Source organism: Atractosteus spatula, chromosome 12 (genome assembly GCF_055471065.1).
Source record: "Atractosteus spatula isolate fAtrSpa1 chromosome 12, fAtrSpa1.hap1, whole genome shotgun sequence".
NCBI lineage: Eukaryota > Metazoa > Chordata > Actinopteri > Semionotiformes > Lepisosteidae > Atractosteus > Atractosteus spatula.
Window position 1 is genome coordinate 42,836,119 of NC_142717.1, and position 22,369 is coordinate 42,858,487.

The 22,369-nt window shown below is 39.7% G+C and overlaps 2 protein-coding genes across 9 annotated transcripts in view; one reads left to right on the forward strand and one right to left on the reverse strand.

The window, feature by feature from the left end:
- The window catches only part of casd1 (CAS1 domain sialic acid O acetyltransferase 1), a 29,506-nt gene extending 25,624 nt beyond the window's left edge, over positions 1–3,882 (forward strand). The window contains exon 18 of the mRNA XM_088929398.1: positions 622–3,882. Coding sequence (XP_088785524.1) covers positions 622–888 — 267 coding nt within the window. The 3' untranslated portion in view covers positions 889–3,882. The remainder of the gene's footprint in view (positions 1–621) is intronic.
- A 959-nt stretch (positions 3,883–4,841) lies between these two features.
- sgce (sarcoglycan, epsilon) lies at positions 4,842–20,440 on the reverse strand. 8 transcript variants are annotated; one of them, XM_088929187.1, is made up of 13 exons: positions 20,283–20,427; positions 19,611–19,718; positions 14,908–15,030; positions 13,185–13,342; positions 12,404–12,476; positions 11,493–11,691; positions 9,379–9,541; positions 8,649–8,863; positions 7,938–7,964; positions 7,211–7,399; positions 6,101–6,144; positions 5,676–5,713; positions 4,842–5,208 (listed from the first exon to the last, which is right to left on the reverse strand). In XM_088929187.1, the coding sequence occupies exons 1-13, from the start codon at positions 20,317–20,319 to the stop codon at positions 5,158–5,160; spliced, it is 1,425 nt and encodes a 474-aa protein (XP_088785313.1). In that variant the 5' UTR covers positions 20,320–20,427; the 3' UTR covers positions 4,842–5,157. The 8 variants fall into 8 exon arrangements, with proteins under 8 accessions (XP_088785313.1, XP_088785317.1, XP_088785315.1 ...); XM_088929191.1 differs by lacking the exon at positions 19,611–19,718 and having other exon boundaries at positions 20,283–20,440; XM_088929189.1 differs by lacking the exon at positions 5,676–5,713.
- Positions 20,441–22,369: the final 1,929 nt, after the last annotated feature.

Genomic DNA, 22,369 nt, shown 5'->3' on the forward strand with positions numbered 1-22,369 from the left:
TCTGAGGAGTACTTTTTTTAGGAATAGTAACTCACCACGAACCTGCAGAGGCACCCAGGAAGACTCCAGAGTGGCTGTTCTCTGGGAGCCAAAAGAGCCTTGAAAAACGATCCCAGCCTGCCCTCCCCTCAGTGGCGCTCAGGCAGTCACACTTCTGCACCTGGCGTGTCCCCCTTCTCTAGGTGCCTCCAGGCTCAAACTCGCAACGCCTTGATTGCAGAACTCAAGCAGTGCTTTTTTTTAATTGACTAGAGCAACAAGCAGTTTTAATTGAAATGTTTTTCCACAACATATTTGGAACAGTTTCCATTGTCAAAGACCTCCTTAATTCTTTAGAAACTAAGTTATCACAGGCAGGGCCTGTTTGCCGAAGATCTATGAATGCAATGAGAATCATTAGGCAGTTCTTAAATTTATTCCATGCTGAAAAAAAGAAGAAAGAAAGAAAACACAACGCTGAAGAAGGCTCCACGGCCGAAACATTGTGTTTTCCTTCTTTCTTCTTTTTTTCAGCATGGAATAAACCTATTACTTGTTCCTTTGCAGCCTACGCATGCTGACGCAGCTACCCACCTGAAGTTCTTAAATTTGCCTCTGATCGTCTGTCTCTTCTTATTCCAGCTCTTTATCTGTCAGTACCATATATGGCTGGCTGCAGACACCAAGGGGATCTTAGTTCTTGTGCCTGGCTACCCCATGCTCAACATTGTGATCAGTACCTTTATTTTTGTGTGCGTGGCACATGAGATCTCCCAGATTACCAACGACTTGGCCCAGGTGGCCATCCCGAAGGACAGCTCGGCCCTGGTGAAGAGGCTGCTCGGCGTGGCTGTGTTTCTTCTGGCTGTCCTGCAGCTGACTGCTCACGAACAGGCCCAACGAAACTAAACAGCCCCGCCGGCGACCTCCGGGCTCTGACAGCCCCGGAACGAGGAGGTAACAAGCGACGCACAGGAACTTTCCATATTTCTGGAGAACAATTTTGGACATCGCGGAAACGTGCTTTTTTTGGTGGTTGTGAAGTTGTTCTAAGGGGCAGTGAGGCACTGAAGAAACTGCAGATTTTTTTATATATGTACAGAAGCAATTCAGCCTCGTACTGCTTTATTTTTTAACGTTAGTTTACAATCTGTACCATAGCTGGTTATACAATACTTAAAAGTGTAAATTAAGGTTGCATTTTATACCTTTTATGTTCTTTGTGTTTTGTAGTCCTGAGATGGCTATTCGGACTCAAATGCTTTTTTTCAGATCATGCAGAAAATGCACTTTTTATGTACTGTTAAAGACATTTATTAGCAGTTCAGTTGTTTTCCAACATACAGAGGGTATACAGCCACTTTCATTAACGTAACGTATAGTGAATTAAATCCACATACTGTATGGTAGATGTGGCCTGTACACGTCAGCAGGTGCAGTACATCTTAACAAGCTTATTTGGAGCATTTTACTTCAGGTTTTGGCACATTCAGATCCCACTATCCTTAAAACCATGACTGCTTAACGAACCACATGTGCTTCATTATTCTAATGACTATTGTGAACTCGGACTGTTCTCAGCTGTGAATGCTAACTATTCTGCCACATTTAAATTTAATGTTCTATTTATTTTTTAGATGGTTTTAAAGTATTTATTCCTGTTATCAGTAATTTATTATGAAGGATAAAATATTTTAATAGTTCAATTGCAATATGTCTCTTAAAGCAATTGTAATAAGACTAGGCTGTTTGTGGATACGTAGCCCCAAAGCACTTGAGTCGTCAGTGAAACGTCAGTGCCGTCAGTCGAAAAACATTTTAAGTAAAATGAAAATAAATGTCTCATACTGAGCCTCCTGTCGGGCTCATCATGTTTACCATGATATGACTACAGTGTTGTAATACTTCCCCCTTTTTAGGTACTTAATTTTTGGTCTTGCATTATTGTTAGCTGATGTTTTACCGATAATTTATTTTGTAAACCAAGAGAATTATAAAATACTAAATGTGTTAAATTGGCTTTATTCATTTAAACATTCGTTTGTGTGTGTTGCATAACAGATTCAAGACAGACTAGAAGGGGTGGAGATATTCAAAATTATTTCTGTGGATTTTTGAGTTGAGATCTCATGCATCATTGAAGTAGCTCGTAAATTACAGGGGTCGATTTACACAACAGGTCAGATATAATAATCGGTCTGGAGAATGAAACAGGGGTGGTAGTAGGCCCAAGGCCATTGTACAGGAGGACTCTGCAACAGAAACCTTTTTCCCCACAATCATTTAATCATCTCATAACACGGACAGCCCAGTCACAGCTCCACAGCCTCCGTTTCCTTAAGTCCCTTGAGCCACTTACCCATGTCAGAAATCCCTGCAGCACCTGCATCTATATCCAGGACTGCACACAAACCTGAGCCCATTCCAAGACCAGCCAGAGAGCATTGTGCTTAGCCAGCAATCTCATTTACTGCATCTCTTGCAGAAAGTGCACTGCCATTTACATTCACAAAACATTAGGTGACTTGCTTAATTTATTAGGAAACATCACTGTCAGAGCAGAGAGGATCAAAGGTTTCTCTATGCAGATTGTTTCCCCATTTCACTTCTCATGATGTACACTGATCTTTCTGCCTGTGTCCCTTTGCAAGGCTTCCAGAAAGAAAGCTAAAGCCAAGAATCATCATTAAACCTGGATCACACTTTCCTCCTTTGTAGAACCTCTTAATTTAGAGATTTCATCTTTCCACACCTTTTCTGCAGCTCTCCATTAATTTGGACACTCTTTGTCATCTGCCCATTCTCAAATGTTCTGTGCTTTGTGAGTTTGCTTTATATCCGCACATATTTTTGCCATCCCCTGGACCTGAGAAGTATCGACAGCAAAAAACCTTTTTTCTACTTCTCAGCATTGAATTAACCTCTATGTGTTAATATGGGGTATACAGTAGTTGAGCATTGTGTTGACTTTGCTGCAGAGAAGTGTGATTTTGTCACCATGTATTATCACACCAAGCCTTACTGACTAGCTGAACTGAGTCACTTTCTTTTGCCTGGCAGGTTTAAGTAATGGGGGGTTCAAAATGCAGACTTACATTTGATTCACTTTAAATAACTGTTGTGCATTGATATCTCCAAAGCTGCAAAATGCCGTTTAAAAGAAAACTACAGGTGAAGTCGGTTATCCTCCTGTAAAGTACGTTCTGAAGGACTCAGAAATCACAACAGGACTCAAGGAATACAATGTGAATTTTTATAATAGGAATAAATTGCCTCTAAATTGAAAGCTCCAGCTGGATAGGACTCTAGTTAAAATGTCCTAAAACAAGTAAGATATACAATAAAGCACTGCAAATTGTGGTATTTAATCCACAGGTATCTTGAACGGGTATTTGTAATTTGGTCAGAAATTAAATTAAAGCTTTTATACACTTTAATGAGATTTGTGTTGAATTAAACCGAGATGTTTATGTACAGTAATTGTTTACTTCTCTTTATGTACATTTCCGGGCCCCTTATGTTGTCTTGTTACTCAGTAGTATAATGTTTTGTATATTTGGTTTTATGTTCTGTTGCCCATGTTATTGTATTGTTTTGCAAAAATCAGAAGTTAAATGTTTAACTTGTTTGTTCTCTTTTTTTTAAATCACAAATAGATGTTACAGAAAGTAAATACTGTGGTTTTGCATAATGTGAAATTTGACCATTTCCTATTTATAAATGCCTTTTTCTGATGCATATGTATGTTAGTGATAAATTTCTTGTTCAGAAACTCTTATGAAGTTAAGGTCTTATTTGCTTGAGTTACTAGTTTGGGGATAAGCTTTATTTTTGAGAACTTCAGGGCTTAATAGGTAAGAAATTAAGTTGCATAGTAAAGTTGGTTCATCTCTTGTCCTTGAACATGATTTCTGTGGTTATTTTGGTCAGTCCATTGTCCTTATTTAAATAATGCCATTCATGATATTAATCACCATATTGTCTAGAGAACTGGCCATTAATGTTTCATAACTTAGACCCCTCTCACTGGAGTAACTTCTTTCCAACATATTAAGGAATAGTAGACATACAGGTTGACATTTCTCCAACTGCCTTGAAAACCTGTCCTTGGCTTCAATTTGTTGTTTTGGCACCACATTATGTACAGTATATAGAGGCCACTTCTTTGCTACTGGAGATGACTGCTTTTAAAGATCCTACAGGTAAAATCAGAAATTGAAAATTGTTTTACTACTATACCTGGAGTGATGACTCTAAATCAGTCATCACACTTTAACTCATAATTTTTGTACCATATTTTCTAAAACACCCAAATTGTTTATTTTGTTTAAAAAAATAATGCTGTTTTTTAAGAATTAAATTACCAATGGGAAAACTAGGGAATGTGTGTACAGGTGCCGATATGATAAATACAGATGGGGGTGGAATCAAAAGTTAAATATTTCAAAGGAAAGAGGTTTTCCCTTGTGCAAAACTCTTCTGGGGACCAGTTATCAATTTCAGATTTAAACTCCCATTCTGTTTAAAACTGGACATTCATGATGTTCTAGCTAAAAAAAGCACAAAGGCGCTGCATCCCCCCAGCTGTTGTGGCTTTTATACCATAAGACTGTAGTACTGCTTCAGGTCCAGTATGTTAATGTACTAGGGGAACTGTCCATCAGCTATGGGGGCTGACCGCATCACTACCATTGAACAGAACACACGACACAAGGTGTGACTGCCTGGAAAAAAGCGTCCTCACAGTCTTTAGAGCATATTTATGTACAGTAACTTTTCTTTCAGGCAGGAAGACATTTTTATCCACGCAAGGAAAACTGCCGTAGCATCGTATACAGTACTTAAAAACTTCACACTCTTGGTTAAAAAAAATCTGATGATTTTATTCCATTTTTTTTTTTGCTTTTCATAAAAATACAGGTGTAATCAAAATACTAAAAAAAACCAAACATCCTTCAAACATGTTACAATATAGCTGTCACTGTTTTCAGTTTTTAATACTACCAGTATCTGGTTAAACTGTATTAGTCCACGGCAATTCTGAACACATTTTCACAATGACATGGAAGTATTGAATGCTGTACTGATATATTGTCGGCTCATGCAAAGTCAGCATATACTGTACATGACAAACTCAATATTTTAATTTGTATAAAAGGCCAGTATAGCGGTGATAAATTACAAATTCTGTGCTTCTGTAAGCTTTCTTTCTTCAGGAATACCATTTACCTACATGGAAGAGAAGGACGTGTTATAAGCTATCCTTTTACCTCTGATTGCTAGCCACATGATAAAGACAGCAATAAACCAAAACTTTTTTCTCTTTAACCTCTCTCTCATACAAATAAAAGAAAACACACAAACTTCCACAACATGATGCATGATGGAATTAAAACAGATAAACAGTAGACAAACACAAAGGACACCTAGCAAATCAGAGTCTGTATTGATGTATATGTTCAATCCGATATCAATGATATACTGTATATGAACATATATCAAACACTCTAATTTAGAATACTAAAATCTGGAGTTACTTTCATTGTGCTGGCCGTATATTTTATTTTAAATATAAACATGGTATGGAATCCGTAAATCAAATTAGGGCCGTAGTTTACAATTCTTTCTCTAAAAACACACTGCAAATAACAAATAAAGCACAGCAATACACATTGAAGACAAATCGTTATACTTGCCTCAAGCCGTCGAAATGTCGACATGCAATAATTACCTCCTTTGATGTTAGCATTAGATAAACAAACGTTTTGTTTAGAATATTAAAAAGCAGTGGAAAAATAAAATTCAGTTCAGTTACAAGGACACTAGAGGGCGATCTATTACTCTTTGATGGTGAGACCCACAAAACAAGTGGTAAGCTACTGTACAGTATTCAAATAAGGAAGAAAGAAAAACACTGGAAAACAAGGATAATCAGTTTCTATGTTTAGTCTTTGCTAAGAGAAGGCTTTGGTTTAACTCAGTTAACAGACAGAAAACAGAGTTCCTTTTCCAAAGGATAGCAATGAAACTAAACTCACGAATAGGTCAACTATGATACACTAGTTTTTGTTAGATTTTTTTTAATCAACAAATTACAAGTAGGTACTTAATATATACTAACCTGCAGGCTGCTGCTGTGGTATTTGAGTCTGATTTTGTAAATTTCTACAAGAGAAAAAAGTGATTATTACATTTATTAATGATGAGAGGTAATCCAACAGATTTTCATGAAATGTCTAGATATGCAAGCCAGGCAGTAAAAGATATTTGGCATAATTCAGCCTTTGCAGGCTGAGAAATTATTTAATACAATGATTTTTCTCAGATGTATTTAAACGTTTTTACAGTACATATCATAATTAAAGTAAGAGATATATGTTAGTGAGCAAAATGTCATTTAAATATGAAAACTATAATACAAAGGCGAAAAAAAGTTACAAAGCAGAGAAAGCTATCTGACCTACTTTGTTGCTAGTACCCAGCCTCAGTTTTTACTATTGAAAACTGTAACTCCAAGACACCTCAAAAATTTGTGCCAGTGCACATGACTTCTAAGACAGGGATCTCCAAGCAGGGCCCTGGAGACCCCAGTCCATCCAGTTAATCTTACAGGCCACTACATCTGTAAGTTAGTGAGTCAGTGAGTTAGGTACTGTAGGTAGTTATTTATCTATTTTATTATTATTATTATTATTATTATTATTATTAGATCAAGCATATAACCTTTTCAGTTATCAGAACTTTGGTCCTTAAGGGCTGAAGAGTCCTGAATGAGCTCTATAAACTTATCTTAACAAATCACCTGTTTAATTAATCACAATGGAATTGTTCTGTATATTGAGAAACCAACAATTTAAAGGATGGATGTTTGCCTGTTATGTCTTCTGGCATGTAGGGGCAGCAACATCCTGTCGCTGTTTCCGTAACATTAGTTTTTTACAGGGCAGGGTTGTCAGCCTTGTGCCCAACCTCCAACATGGAGGACCCGGTGCCCGACGTGGGACACGAACTCACTACCCTGAGATTATTTACAGGACTGGAGATCCCTGCAAAATTCGATTTTTGGAACACTAGGCTAAGAAAATAAAGGAAAATGGATTAATGTATCTATGTTATAATTTGTTAACACACATACTGTACGAGTCTTGTTTACTCTTTCTTCTCAGTTTGGGATATCCGTGAGTATTTGGTTTTGGGGGTGAAACTGTTAGGATGGCGTAATGTCACTCACGTCTGCGTCTGCATCAGCGGCATGCTGGTGGTCTCGTAATTGTCCGGATGCAAGGGTGGCACAATTTCCCCACTGACTGGGTGAAACACTGGCAGAGTCGAGAGAGGCCAAGATATCTCACGATTCTTGGACATGTTCCGAAGCTCCTTCGAAGACTTCTGAATGGAACTGTGATGGACCAGCTGAATACTGGAAGAAACACCCCAAAATAGTTTTGAGTTGCATGTCTTTCTCTAATAGAGCACGTGCACAGTCCAAAATTGTATAAACGCAAAACAAAACACAAAAAAACACATAAAGAAGGTACGCTGATAATTCAGATATCACTGCTATTTATTTTTCTTGATAATCAACAAACCTTTTATTTTGTTTAAAATGGTTAAAAGGCATTATTTGCTATCATTCTGTGTTTAATCTAAGTTAAAGGTGCAAACTCTATTCTCCTTTCTCCCTTGCAGTGATATTAATTTATGTGAGTTGAATTGCCCATTTTTTTAACTCTGCACTTTGAGGCCAAAAACACCTTCTCCCTACTTTAAGCAGCTTCTCACAAGATGAGTCGAACCACACTTAAATGAACGGATGATTCAGATGGATGGAACAAATACTGGATTAGCATGACCAGGCTCTGAGAGATGAAGAGGGGAGAGGATAAAGCTCGAAAAGAAAAAAAAACTGTCAAACCAAAAAAGAAATAAACAAAAACCACAGGAAAGGAGACACTTACTCTGGTGTTTGCATGTTTCTTTTTTCCCTAGAACAAAACAAAATTAATGAATTAAATACTAGTATTAATAGGTAGGACATCCACACATTAGCTAATGGAGAGCTAGATGGGTCAATGGCTGAAGTGAGTAAAAACGCAGAAAATGGTTTTCTTCTGGCCTCTGGAGGTCTGATGGAGACACACAAGTCACTCATTGACGGTAAGGGAGTGGGCAAGAAATCACAAAATAAAAGCTAAAGAAAAAGCACCTGGGGGTGAATCCGTCTACTGTATGTGAAGGATGAATGGCACGTGCATGGACAAAATTCAGATGCATGATGAGAGAATGTAACTTGCTGCTTTTGAGATTTATCTCCTTCTTCCCCTCTTTTGTGCTATGATCTGTTTATAGGACTTCAAAGCCTTTTTCTTCCAAAAACCTCTGACAGAAAAGAAACTGGAACACGCCCACTGCAGTGTGGTAGAGCTCACTACTTCTGGATAACAGCCCTCATATTAGTATTGAGCTTCTCCCTACTCTGGTATTAATTTTTTTAATTACTTACAGAGCATTTGTCACATGTTACACTCGATGTTAACTACACAAGGTACAGTGTGTTACTTGCTGAAAAACCACTACCTCATAAATATAAGCCAAGCGGAGTGTACATACACTTTGGACATTAGGTTTTCATTGATGAGGTTTTGTTAACACTAAAAGCGCACACTTACACTCCTTCTCGACGGCAGCACATGATATAACCAAGGATGATGAAAAGGACCAGGGCGACAGCAGAGGGCACTGCCAGCGTGACCAGGAAATCAGAGAAATAGTCCCTACTTTTCAATGAGTCAGAAGGGGGGTTATATTCGCCCATATCAGGTAACACTCCACTGCCAGGGTCTGGCTTTTCTTTACTAACAGAGACCACTTTAGTGATGTCTACCTGTTGAGAGAAGAACAGCACAAGCATTCATACCACATGCATGCAACTGTGTTCCAATTTTTTGTTTTATGATCATACAGAAATATTTTTTGAGGAACCAGCTACATTAATGGTAACAAGAATACAACAGGTGCTGACACACTGCCCAAAAACCTCACCAGAAATGTGGATGAAAACTGAAAACTGTTTACATGTTTTGTGATGCCACCTACAAACAAGGCAAAGCAAAAATCTGTGCAGAACTTTGCCATGTACAGTATCCAATGGTGGCTGAATGTATCCTAGCATTCTTTTCATTTGCAAATCACTGGAACGTAAAACTACATTGCTGCAGTATTTAACAAGCCATCTTGAGACAACAATGTGTCCTGATCAGTGTAACCGACTAATGATTGCATAGAGAAATTTTCATCAGGTTTTGTCGTGTGAAAAGCGAAAAAAATTGAAGTTCTGTCAGGGAACTACAGTACTAAAAACTTTTACACGGAGTGAAAACCTGCATGTGAGAGGCTTACCAGTGAGATTTTGCACCAGTCGATGTGAAACTGAGCCTTGAACTTCTTATCACAGCTGATGAGAGGTTCCATCTCCTGGCTGCACCTCAGCTGGTTCTGGGGGGTTTCGACTTCCTTCAGACAGGAAGAGAAGGGTACGTCGGCCCCCACCATCACGTACACCCTGCAGTTACAACAGGAACGCTTCAGTGTCAGCCGCCAACAGCGCTTCTCAGTCATCTTCTGATGGGATGTCAGGCCGCTGAGTCCCGGCACGGTCTAAATTATCAGCAGTTCATTACGTGTTAGCTGTATCTCCCTACTCGTTTATGGAATTTAATCCTTACAAAGCAGGCACACAATGGTATCTGTAGATCCTAACTAAACTTGTGAAGGTTTGTTGGCTATATAGACATATATTCACAGAATATATTACCTCACATCTTTTTTCTTTAATTTCTAAAACTATAGTGATTCTAACTGCACTTGAGTTTCCAATTTAAGGTAAAATATGGGCAGTTCTGAAGCCTGAAAAATGGCAACTAAAAATACTTTTTATCTCGTCTTTAAAAATGGATGCTTACAAAGGCTCCCTTATTTCCAGTTTTGATGCCATCTGACACACACCTGGTTTCAAACGTGCCTCTATTCCAACCTGACCAGAACTGTCATTAATAATCATATCCAAGCAGAAAAACATGACTACCACCGCAGTGATAGCTGTGTCAGAGTACCTCACTTAAGCCGTCTTCTTGCATGAATGCATGGATAGATGTTAGGGTCAAGATAAATATCCTGATACTGACGCCTCCATATCAGGCGTGCACACCTGAAGATGGCTCAACAGCAGAAGTGTTTTTTCTTTCTGCTTTTTGGACTATAATAAACCTTTACTTATTCGGTTTTCACCCAGCGCATGCGGACACAGCTCCTTACTCAAACATGGAAAACATACTGACAGGGTGTAGACATGGCACCCACCCCACACTGCACGCTGTTTAAGGTCTCGCCAGTTTGTTTGTGAGGCCCTTGTGCCACTTGCCCACTCTGCCAGTCTTACTGCCAATTTATTCATTTCCTTTATCTTACTGTACCCACCCGACTGTTCTGTGCAGTTCCCCTTCATGCAAATGGTTCATATCTGTCTTGTATAAACCGTGGTTCATTTCCGTTAATAATGATAATAATCTCATGAGTAAACCCAGTTATTTCAGGTGTAGAGGTACCAAAAATGTTTGGCCTCTCTTGGAAAATTCGTATTCCTTTCTTAATTCCTTGATTTTCCCAATTCCATGCAGAGGGGAGTCATGGGGTCTTTAGTCTGCTGAGCACTATGGGAAGCAGGACAAGCTGCCGCTGCTCTGTATGGGCAAGTACAACGATGGCCTGGTGAGCCATTTATTCAGAAGGGCCTTTACTGGAGCAGTCTGACTGAAGGACTTTGTACTCAAAGGTACAACAGCAGTGCCATGCCCGGAAGGTCCAGTCTTCCTATTAAAAAAAGATTTATTACAGCAATAAACCGCTTCTTTTCATTGGGTTTCAGGAGATTTCCATTACTTCATGCCAGCAAATCTCTCCAGCATGCCTTTACTGGGCAATAAGGACGTGTTGCCACCACTCACTTTATCCGCTGGGAATAGAAGATAATGGGTCAAACGGACGGTGCTCATTCTATTCTGCCAGCTAAATGTTTGCAGTAGAAAAAAAACAGAACAAAATGATAACAGCTAAAAGAAAGAAGGATTCTGTTAAGCTATACAAGCAAAGTCTTGGACACTGTCAAGTACAATGGGATACCATATGCGGTATTTTCATTTAGAAAAACTGAAAGGGGGAAATAAAGAAACGCCAGAAAGATGCTGCATTGTTTTTAAATTACGCTGCAGAAACGAGAGCCTGGTGTTTTCAACACCTCTCCGCACTGCGTCTGCAGCCCATGCTACAGCGCAAGTCTTTCACCTTTCAAGCTAACTCCCACAGCTCATATTTTCATGAACAATTATGCCTGGTTCACTTTGGAATTACAGCAGAAGCACAAGACATCCTCTGATTTCGACTTGCTAAGATGTTGTCTTAGTAAACAGCAGCTCTTGGAGAACCCATGCAGTGTTGCCTTTCATTTCGCAGCTCACCCTTCCTTCAGGTCATTTATAGGGAGGGGGACTCTGCCTCCCCGGTCCAGAGCTGAAGTGATATTAATGGCATTCAAGCGTTCTGGCTGCCAGACATTTTTCACTGCTCCCAAGAAATCTCCTAGTATCTCACTAGCCAGCATCTCTTCCACGTTCATGTTTTTTATGAAGAACTCTGCTTGATAAGGCAGGGGAAAATCTGGTGAAAAAGAGGAAAGAGTTAAATGAGGTTGTTTTTCTAAAGCAATGAAACAACACCTGAAACTGGACATAGGGAACTTTCTACGACACTTTGAAGCAATAAAACTCACTTTAACATAACACAACAGTTTTATGTTAAAAGCCTGAAGCAAACATACTATATTTCACATAGTTTCACATGAATAACAGTATTCAGCATTTCGACTAGATAATTATCTAAGCATTAATTTATTTGTTTTTATATGATTGAGCTGTGATTTTAAATGTATTTGACACAATGAGTACAGAAAGCAGCTGTGCAAGCAAAGTTGTCTGCAAATTCTGTGTTAAGAAGGATTTGCAGGAAAAATCTGACTTCAGGAATACCAAGCCATGCAAAAATTCTTTGAAAGTGAAAACGATATAACTTCACTGTCATTCCATCAGATGAGAGCAAAGGTGGATTAATTGCTACTGACACCGCTGTTGACAGCAGTCATTGCTAGTTTGGCACAGCTCATCTTATGGCAGTGCTGAGCCTGCATGCTGGCCTTCTGTGTCTAGAAATCTCCCGCTTGCTCGTCAACCTTGAGTTAACTGCTTTGGCCTGAAAGAAATGAAAGTCAGGCTGTCGTCCCCAAGTGCCACCCGAGGAAGCCTGGAAACTCACAAACTTGAGCGGTCTGTGTGCATTTTGTCTTCTTCATGCGCTCTCAAGTTGTTGTGCTTACCATCAGCTGAAATGATGTTAATAACAAGGTTGTGCCGGGCCGTTTCGAAGGTTCGTCTGTTGTAGGCGGTAATCTGCAATCCACCCAAAAAGGGGAAAGTTCAAACCATGAGCAGAGGAGCTTAGAAAAATAGCTCAGAGGAATAATGCAACTTCACTGGAACCGCACAAGCACACAGCACTGAGGCATATAATTGTGCGTCCATGGAAACAAAAAAACAGCCACCGAGTGAAGTCTCTAAGACATACTTACAGCTGCATAGACAAGCCAGTTTCTACTCATCTTTTTATCCCTGGCTTCCTTCAAAAGAGCTAGACGATATCCTCAGATTAATTAAGTTAATCATAACAACATCAGCTACACTGGCCAAATGGCCTCCTCTCTTGGATTACTTGTCTTATGTCCTTATGTTAGTTTTATTTCTATAAGTCATTGGGGTTCACAAATCTGGACACAATGAAACTAAATACAACGGACTGTGCACAGTACTGGCAGAATAGGCAGCAGTATAAGTCTGCCAAACACAGTAGCCCTAATCATCATGACAGAGCAGACTTCAGATGTTACTGTGTAAATGTGAGGAGGTCACCAGCAGGTCATTTCTACCTGAAGCGTCTGACTTTGTTCAAAAGTCTCCTATACATTTAGGAAATACAAGGAGATATGACATACTCATCCTCGCTGTGGTTAGGAGACGCTGTATGACTGCATCCTGAGAAACTACTGTATTAGTAATGTTATTGCAAACTATAATAATTGAGTGGTTTTGTCTAGCATGTACCTCAATAACAGTTGCTTTGCCCACATGATCGGCAGTTGGAGACCCATACAGAACACCGTCACTGAAAGGAGTTCTCTGAATGTAACGTAGCCACCCAGGTCTGTCTGGATAGCCCATTAAATTTGTATTAAATGTGATTGGATCATTGCTGGCATCCCCTGTGCACATAACAGAAACATAATCAATTCAAAACATCAAGCAAAATTCAAATGATTTGTGTATATTGTAAGAGTGTGGTAGGGTAAGACAAGAACTGCCCTCCTACAATATTCAAACTCAAAAGCTACAAAATGCATGATATTAGTATTGGAATTTGCAATCGCAATAAAATAATGTTCATGTGTTAGCCATCTTTTAGCATCTGACTTAAAGGGGAACTGCACTCCCAATTTTTAAGGCTGGTTATTATTAAGTCTTGGTAACAAAATAAAATCACTGACATTCTAGCAACAATTTACAAATTTCGAATTAAGCACAAAACCGTGAACATTGTGAAAGTCACCGTGTTGTCATAAGCCCCTAGTCTCACCACGGGTGAGAGTGAGAGTTCCCACGAACTGCCATGTGATGCGGCCCTTCCTGCTCACTAGTTTCCGTAATGACTAATGTACTGTGATGTATGCGCGAATAATCACAGGTTGTGCAGCAGACATTTCACCGCAGAAATGTTCCACTGTGATCTGCATCCAGAGTTAACAAGTAAGTAGTATTTGTCAACCAAACTGTTTCAAAGTCAAGAGCAATGTTTCTATCGGATTAAAAGAGATGTATTCACAAGCCTGCTTGTTTACAATAAGGCCACTACAACTCACCGGAAGATTTATTGCCTCGTTCTGAATCACAGAATATGGCGCTGCGCATACCTGGAAATTTAATCTATTTTGTGTTGTAAATTGGAGGTTTTATACATTACTATGTACATTTTACGTTTATTGTGGTTTGAAATGCACTCATCAATACTGATTCTTCCTATACCCAAAATATAAAAATAGCATTGCAGTTCCCCTTTAAAACTGGCAATAGTAATCTAACTCACAATTGCATACTTTTGTGAAATTTCACTTCTTGGTGAAATATTTGAAAACAGTGAGATTTATGGGAGATGTAAATTCTATAAAGCACTCATCTGACTGCAGTCTCCCCTTAACTGTTTATAATGCAGTCAAGAGCAATTAAGAGAGAAACATGACATTTAAAATAAAATGTAATGTTGCATTTTTTTAATTCCCATAGTAAAAAGGATATACGACGGGCTTTATAATTCCCAGTTTATAAATCAAGAATTCTCTTCTCAAAGACATTAGATCTCTATGAAACTCAAAAAAGTATTTAATATTTAAATTTATACTATCAATTTGCATGGTTGGATACAAGTAATTTGACTCAGTTTAACAAAATGTACCCTCCAGGTGTTTGACCAAGGAGTACTGAATAAATCCTGCCGTTGTAAATGTCAGCCTGAAGCTTTCTTATTTCCACTCATCAGTCACGGAAGAAAAATCCGGTGCCTGAAAGCAGTTTTCCATTGAATAGAAGGAAGAAGCCTCTGGCAACTGGCCACCAAGCCCTGGTATTACGAGTTTACAATCGGCACTTGGTTGAAAGATGATATTTAATGCAGCCCTAAGTCAGGGCAATAAAGGTATCTTTATAAGGCGCTGACATTTAAAAATAAATAAGGACGTAATGTCACATATTCACTGCAGTGTTAACAACAGCATACCCGGCTTTGGGTAAGGAGGAAATTCCCCCTTAAAATACTCTCTTTCCAAGACGTGTACAAAGAGCACTCCGGCGGAAGGATAGACATTCCGGTCTGCATGCGCCCGGGAGAGGATAGTGAAAACTGCAGCAGGAAGACAAGGAGACAGACAGAGAGAAGGAATAAGGTCGGTCATGCATGAGGCAACAGTGTCACCGTCACAGGACGACAGGGAAAGAGCCACGGACTTCGGATTTCCTAACACAATGTGCGTCTGAAACGCGTTCTTCTCCAAAGATACTTTCTTGAAAACAAATGAATGCTTCTGCGTAGAACGTTGGGTCTTCCTATACAGTAAATGCAATGCAGGGCACATTAAACAAACTAAGAGCAGCAGGCTGCAGCCCTGGGAAGCAGGGGGGTGTTGTGTACAGCTGTCAGAGGTGCCTTCTGTGTGGAGCGTACATGTTCTCCCCAGGTTTTTTTTTAAAGATATACAATTTCTTGTACTAGGAATTTTGTCTTTTTCACATACCCCAGCTTGCTCTCCATGAGACACACAGACAGGGAGAGAAGCTTGGGGTCAGAGCGCAGGGTCAGCCATTTATACGGCCCCCCTGGAGCAGTTGGGGTTCAGGGCCTTGCTCAGGGGCCCAATGGAGTAGGATTCCTCTGCCGGCCGCGGGATACGAACCAGCAACCTTCCAGCGACAGGCGCAGATCCTGAGCCACAGAGCCACTGGTTTCCTACTTGCGCTGGTTTCTCCCACTTTCCAAAAACATACAGTACTGGGAAGGTCAGCTGGAATCTCTATATTGTCCCTCTGTGTGATGTATTTAAATGATTAAATGACAAAGTAGACAAGACAAGACAAACATTGCTTGTTTTTCATATATTTGTGTAGTTCAGTTTTTGAGTACTGTAATCTCTAACAACCCTTGAGCTCATTTTACAAACATGGCATGTGCTAAGAGCAGCAGCAGTATGGTGATGTACTGTAAATTAAAGCCTAAGCTGATTTAAAAGAAAATGTAATAATATCTCCACAGACAGTTTCAAGACACAGAATTAAAATAAATATAATGCACGTCAACATGACATTAAAACTAAACCAATCAAATAGCCCTGCTAGATCAGAAGCCATATGGCCACCTTGTGTGTTCGGGTTTTATAGTCCAATCACTCCCACTTGTATTAAATGGGATGAACTAAAACCGATGAAACAAGGGACAAGAGGAAGATTAGGTTGTCTTTGGCACAGTACAATTAAGTAACTCTTCTGCTTCTGATGCACCAGTATTCACAGCAAGTGTTGCTTTGTAGCAAAATGTAAATGGCCATTGTAAATCTACAAAAACAGGTACATGATAATCTCAGTTCAACTTTAAAGCAGAATAGTTTTATTTTCATTCTAACACTTGATTTAGTCTTCAATGTTAATATAACTATCACTACACATTTTAACCATTTCCTAAGGAGCAAGAATGTTTTACAGTGAGTAGGCAAATTCTTATTAGTCTATATTTCATCATAAGTAACACTTCCACAAATCACTTGTCTGTACAATCTTGCTGGTACTAATTTCTAACTAACGTCTAAATGATACATGTCATTTACAGCACACAGATGAATCTTTTTGAGCTTCCTCTTCCTCATCAACAGAGGAATTGTTTGTGAAACTAAGGAGGAAGGAGCAGGGTTCTTTCAATGAACAAACAAGTCTTCAACGCTACAGTTCAAAATACAGGCTCAAAAACCTGAAAGCACATCTCCTAGGAACAAATGAGATTTGCAGTTTCAACATATATTCTGAATTCATAAAAGATGGAGTGTAATGAATTTAGAGAGCAGCAATGACTGTTAATCTAGTACAACAGATTCAGAAGGCCTCACTATGGATCACGAATTACAGAGCAGATGGCATTCTGCGTTAAACATGCTCCCTGCTGAGATACTAGTTCAACAAAGATCACCAGCAAAGCTAGTATATGTGGTCTCAACACATGCCACTGAGGTGCATAACCTTATCCGCTCGGCTTAAGAAGCTTAAATGCTCGATTTAAAGCCGCCCTGGTGATGAACAACCTTTCATGTATTAACCATTAAAAGTTAATGTGAAACTCCTTAATTTGCAAATTGAAAGGCTTGGTTACACAGATTTGATTTACGTGTTAAGTACAGGTCGGTGACTGTTTTGCAGGGTAAATGTATAACCAGTGTTCCATATTTATAGACTTTCGACAAGAAACTGCATTTTCGGGGAAGTAATGTGCAGTCATACAGCAGTTTGGAATCAGCAGAATATCAGCTGTAAGAGGGCCGCAGGTTCAGACGAGATGGGACGATGTCTGAACCACATTCCCAGAATACTGTGGGGAATTAGCTGCTTCCTTCAGTCACCTGACCAGTTCTGAAAATCAGGAATCAGGGGGCTTCCAGGGTTGTTCTATCTGCTATCTGGAGAAAGAGGGCAGGTACTGTCTAGTGCACACGTTCTCACAGAGGAAATGAACTGCATGAGGTTTGTGAAATTTGGAAACGTTTCTGTGTATTGCTCAGCTGCTCAGCGATGTTAGTGAGGGACTGGCTGAAGGGGAGCTAGGCTGTTCTTTCTTTGCAGTTTTATTTTCCCACACTACAAATAAACGGCACTGCTTTCTACCTGAGAGCTGTTTGTCTTAGACTTCCCTCCCCTTTAAAAGATGACTTGCGATGGCCCCTCTAAATCTCTGAATGTCACATTCTGGCGGAGGATGGGGGAATAGCTTAAGGTCTTGTGGAAAAGTGCACTTTTGAGACCATCTGGTGATTTTTTTTTTTAATTATACATTACCTGACCAATCATCTTCTCAGAACTGGTCAGGTGACTGAGGACAGCCGTTCATTCCCCACAGCATTCTGGGGAATGTAGTTGACAGGTAGACCTCCATCTTGTCTGAACCCACTGCCCTCTTACAGGACCCATTTCATCTACCACAGAAATGTAAAACTCACCTGGGTGACTTGCAGCCAGGCAGCAACTATTCTGCACCAGCAGCTCTACTGCACAGCGGACCAGCTAGAGAAGTGGAAAACTGCTTCACCCATTAAACTGATGGGCGTCTTTTAGGGAGGGCAGAGTGTGCAAGCCAAAAGTGGTATTTAGCCAAGATCACTTCTACCCTTTCAAATGGCAGTACGGGACTCACAATGGTTAAGTAGTCAGGACCTCAACTTAATGTTCTATCTGAAGGGTCAACACGTCTTACAGAACAGTGTCCCTGGCCATTATGGGGACTTCCTTCTGAAATTCAGGTCCAAAGGGAGTAGTGCCACCTACTGGTCTACCCACATACACACATCCAGGAGCAGCATGGTTTTCCTTCAAGTTCTCCCATCCCAGTGCTGACCAGGCCCCGCCTTGCTGAGCTTCTAAGGTCCGATAAGATTAGGTTAGAACGTAGCAACACTGCTCTAATAATCTATTTACACCAGGTGGATGCTGCACATTGGTGGTGGTGGAGGGGAGTCCCCATTACCTGTAAAGCGCTTTGAGTGGAGTGTCCAGAAAAGCGCTATATAAGTGTAAGCAATTATTATTATTATTATTATTATTATTATTAAACTATATTTTAAAATATTAAAACACACTTCATCCCTATTTTGGACAAGTTAAATATTACTGGAAATTCTAAGGTGTACGTGAGAGTTTAAATTTTATATGGACATGTAGAACCAGATAATGTTTTACTTGCATGTACTGTACAGAACCTGAGCTTAAACTGAAGCAGCTGATGTTGCTGTTCCAAGCAGAAGAGCCCCCACTATCCACCACACCTACTGTATGCCAATATATTGCATTTTACATTATTTTACACTGCTGTACATATGTTGCCTGCCTACAAACGTAAAGTTTACCTTCACATATTATTCCCCACTCTTAAGCTATAAAAACTATAAAATGGTCATAATTAAAACCAAAAGGTGCACCATGCACCGAGTCGTGAGTCATACTTAAGTGCTTCTGCTCAAGGAATTGGCAACATTCGGCCATAATGTGGTCTGTGGAATGAGTCTCCACCCATCAGTTACATCCCTACTTTATGTAATTCTGCACCCAGACTTCAAAACCAAAGAAATATACAGAGAAATTTAATGTTTTCTCTAACAACAGTAGCTGTCATACTATCATATCATCATTACTATTTTTTCCATCTCTACCAAGGCTACAGAAAAAATACAATAAAACCAGAGTGTGCATTGCGTGCCACTCAAGTTTATCACCAACAAGTACAGAAGTCTAACCAGGCTAACTCAAACTGTGAACTGCACAGACAAAAGAAAACATGTACAGTACTGCATATAGCATATAAACCTATTTTTTAATCTGTGTTTCTGTAAATGGCCTGTGTGAGATGATCCTCGTTGTATCAATGTACTGTACATTTTAATTCGTTGAAATGTACTGTATAAGGTCAGATACTCAAAGACGTTATACTGCACAGTATGTGACTTTAAAAAAAACTATGGATTCCCCATTAAACGCATAGTGTAGAATATAACCTACAGTACTGTACATGACTAAGAATTAAATCAGAATAAAAAGCAATAACAAGGTAGAGGCAAGGATTAATTGGCCGGAGGGTTAAGACAGAAAGGGCAGCTGAAGGGGCCGGTAACGCGAGGGCGTGTTGTTAGGCTGCGGCGGGTAACGAGCTGCGTGCCGGAGCGCATTCCCACTCACCGTTCGTGCGGACAGCGGCTCTCTGTCTGTTGATGAAATAACTGTGGATCTGACTATTCCTCCATGCTACGGCTTCACTTTTGACATCAGCAGAGCTTACTAAACAAGCTTTTGTTTTCGACATAAAACATGAGATAAAACAATCAACATTCCCGGGCATTGCTGTCAACGGATTATCACACTCCGTGGTACTGTACAGTACGTGTAGTATTGTCATTTTTACAACACCATTACTGACTTAATGCAGACTATTAAATGCTTCTAAGCAAACTAGCTTTGCCGTACCCGCATAATGAACAGAAATCAACGCTGTTTAAGCAAACCTTCAGCTACTGTAGGCCTTGTCTCCTAAACTGTGGACAGCAGCAGTCGCCTGTACTAAAACTGCCTTACAATAGCTTTGTAAATGCTAAAATGAAACACCCTCTATGTACAGTACGGCAATATTTAGCCATAACACATAGAGTGTACAATAGCGACAATCCGAAACATACAAGGTTGCTTTTAAAAGTACTTAATGTTTTTTTAACTTAGAAAGAGTGTTCTTAAACCCACAAAAATGGTCGTTTTCCATTGCGGTCTGCTTAACTGAAAAATTAAAGGTGAAGATGCCTTCCGAAAAAATAACGAAGCACAGCAGAGAGTCTCTGTGAAATAATACTCGATACATACCGACGCACAGGCAGATGAAGCACCCGACAGAGCGCATCGTGTTTTGCTGTAAATTTCACGAGTATTTCTGGTCAATCGCTGGCGATCTCTCCAGTTTGACAGCTCTCAGCATCCCCTTGCTAGAGCGCATTCCTCCTTCTCCCCTCTCCCAGCGCATTGTGGGAGCTCGCTGCGCTCTGGTTGGTTGGAACATCTGGCGCAGCTGCTGGAAAATTAGATGCTGTCTTTGGGAGGAAACAGGGTCCCGTGCCAGAAGCGTGTAAAACTCGCCTTGAGCTGGGCTTGGTGGCCGATTTCTACGATCCCGGACTGTAGAATAAAGACACTTCACATTCCTTATTAAAAACGTGTCTCGCTCAGTATCAAAACTATAAAGTGAACCGTTACAAGCAAGCTCCTGTAGTATCAAAGCACGATGAGGATTCAACACGGTTGTTGCCTTCGTTGTTAATGGATTTTAAACACATGATTGTAAATTAGTAAAAACATACTGTAAATACACTGAAACAATACAGGCTGAGGAAAGGGGCTTAAAACGTGCAGGAACTTCAGGTGAGGAAACTGAAGCTCGGTCAGTGCTAAGGCACGCTTCGTGCCCAAAAGCCAACTTCAAAGACAGAAAAACAATCAAACTAACAAGACAATTTTAAAAAAGTTACGCACTGTTAAATTGGCTAACTATCTCATGGCTCCCTTTGACTGAAAATCTTGATAGCACTTGCAAATTCGATGTTTAAATTTGCAAGACGTCATATTTTGTGTTTTGGAAGCAGCCTGAAGACATAGGGTGTCCACGTACTGTATGGGCTGCAGTATCTAGACCTGATATTCCCAGCAGGTACTGTACATGGCTGGTCTAATTAATTCTACTATTACTGTTAAAAGAACTGAAGAAGGCTTTTGGAGGGGGCTAATTCACACAAGGAATGTCCAACCACTTCTAGGAAGCTAGTACAGTAAATTGTCTTTAATAACATGGCTGGGTCGCTTGTTCCAGACTCCACAGTCCCTTTGTACTGTATATACAGTAGAAGTACCACCTATCCTCTTAAACACAATTTCCACACAAAATCAGTTTATTCATTCAGAATTCACATCTTTCAGACCTGAATGAACTGAAGCTCGTGATAACATGAATGATGATAGTGGCAAGGATCTAATGAAATAATTGTGCACATACGTCCATACGTGCCCAAGTACAAAATAAAGTATGCATTAACTGACGTTTGCATGGGAACTAAAGTGTATTAAAGTAATTTTGTAAAGTGTATAAAATACACATTAAGTTAATACTGCACGTGTAAGTAAAAATTAGATTTTTACAAGATTCAAATTTTTAAACCTTCTGGAGCTTCTTTCAACAGTTGCAGATGATTTTCAAAATTTAAATTTTCAAGGTGATCTTAGGGGCACAGATTACTCTTGTGTCAAGTTATTGTAAGAGATTGACTTTGGAACTGGTGGATTGCGATACATTTGTTTTGAGTCAGTGTACAGATGTCCTTCCCAGTGAAATCTGCTACAACTGAGGCCATTAAGATCTATTTAACCCCCCACATGGGAGTGAAGTGAGCAGAAGGCACACATGGCGATCCAGGGTGTTCTCATCTTCTTCACAATACTGCACAACTGGACAAGAATCTGAGTGAATCACCGAAAACTAATCTAGTCTGACTGACAATATGAGTGAAGCTTACTGAAAAAATGTTTTTACCTGATTATTCCATACGGTAAATCACATATTTATTCTACATCTTATTTTATTCATAATCATCAAGATAAGTACTGTAGTATGTCATTTCATCTTTAAAACAGAAAACAAAATCCATGATTTGCTAATTACAGTGAAAGGTCTTGTGTAGGTATCTCACAACACTGAACTGCAATGTTTTTGTTTAATACAGACATCAGGCAGGAATTTGCTTTAAAAAATGAATCCTTCCAGCAAACAGCAGCTGTCGTAATTCATTAATGCCATTTTCATTTGCAGCTCTGCAGAGACATCACCCGGCAGTTTTGCACAATTATTTATAGGTTGCTTGGCAACATCAAGAGGATTTCATGGAAGTCAAGTAGGAGATAACAGG

Excerpts from the sequence above, each read along its gene's own strand:
- sgce (XM_088929187.1), bottom strand. The coding sequence starts at position 20,319 with ATGCGCTCTGTCGGGTGCTTCATCTGCCTGTGCGTCG. Across the intron at positions 13,343-14,907 it reads TCCTCCTTACCCAAAGCCGG|GGGATGCCAGCAATGATCCA; the intron begins GTATGCTGTTGT and ends TTATGTGCACAG. Across the intron at positions 8,864-9,378 it reads ACTGGTGCAAAATCTCACTG|GTAGACATCACTAAAGTGGT; the intron begins GTAAGCCTCTCA and ends TTCTCTCAACAG.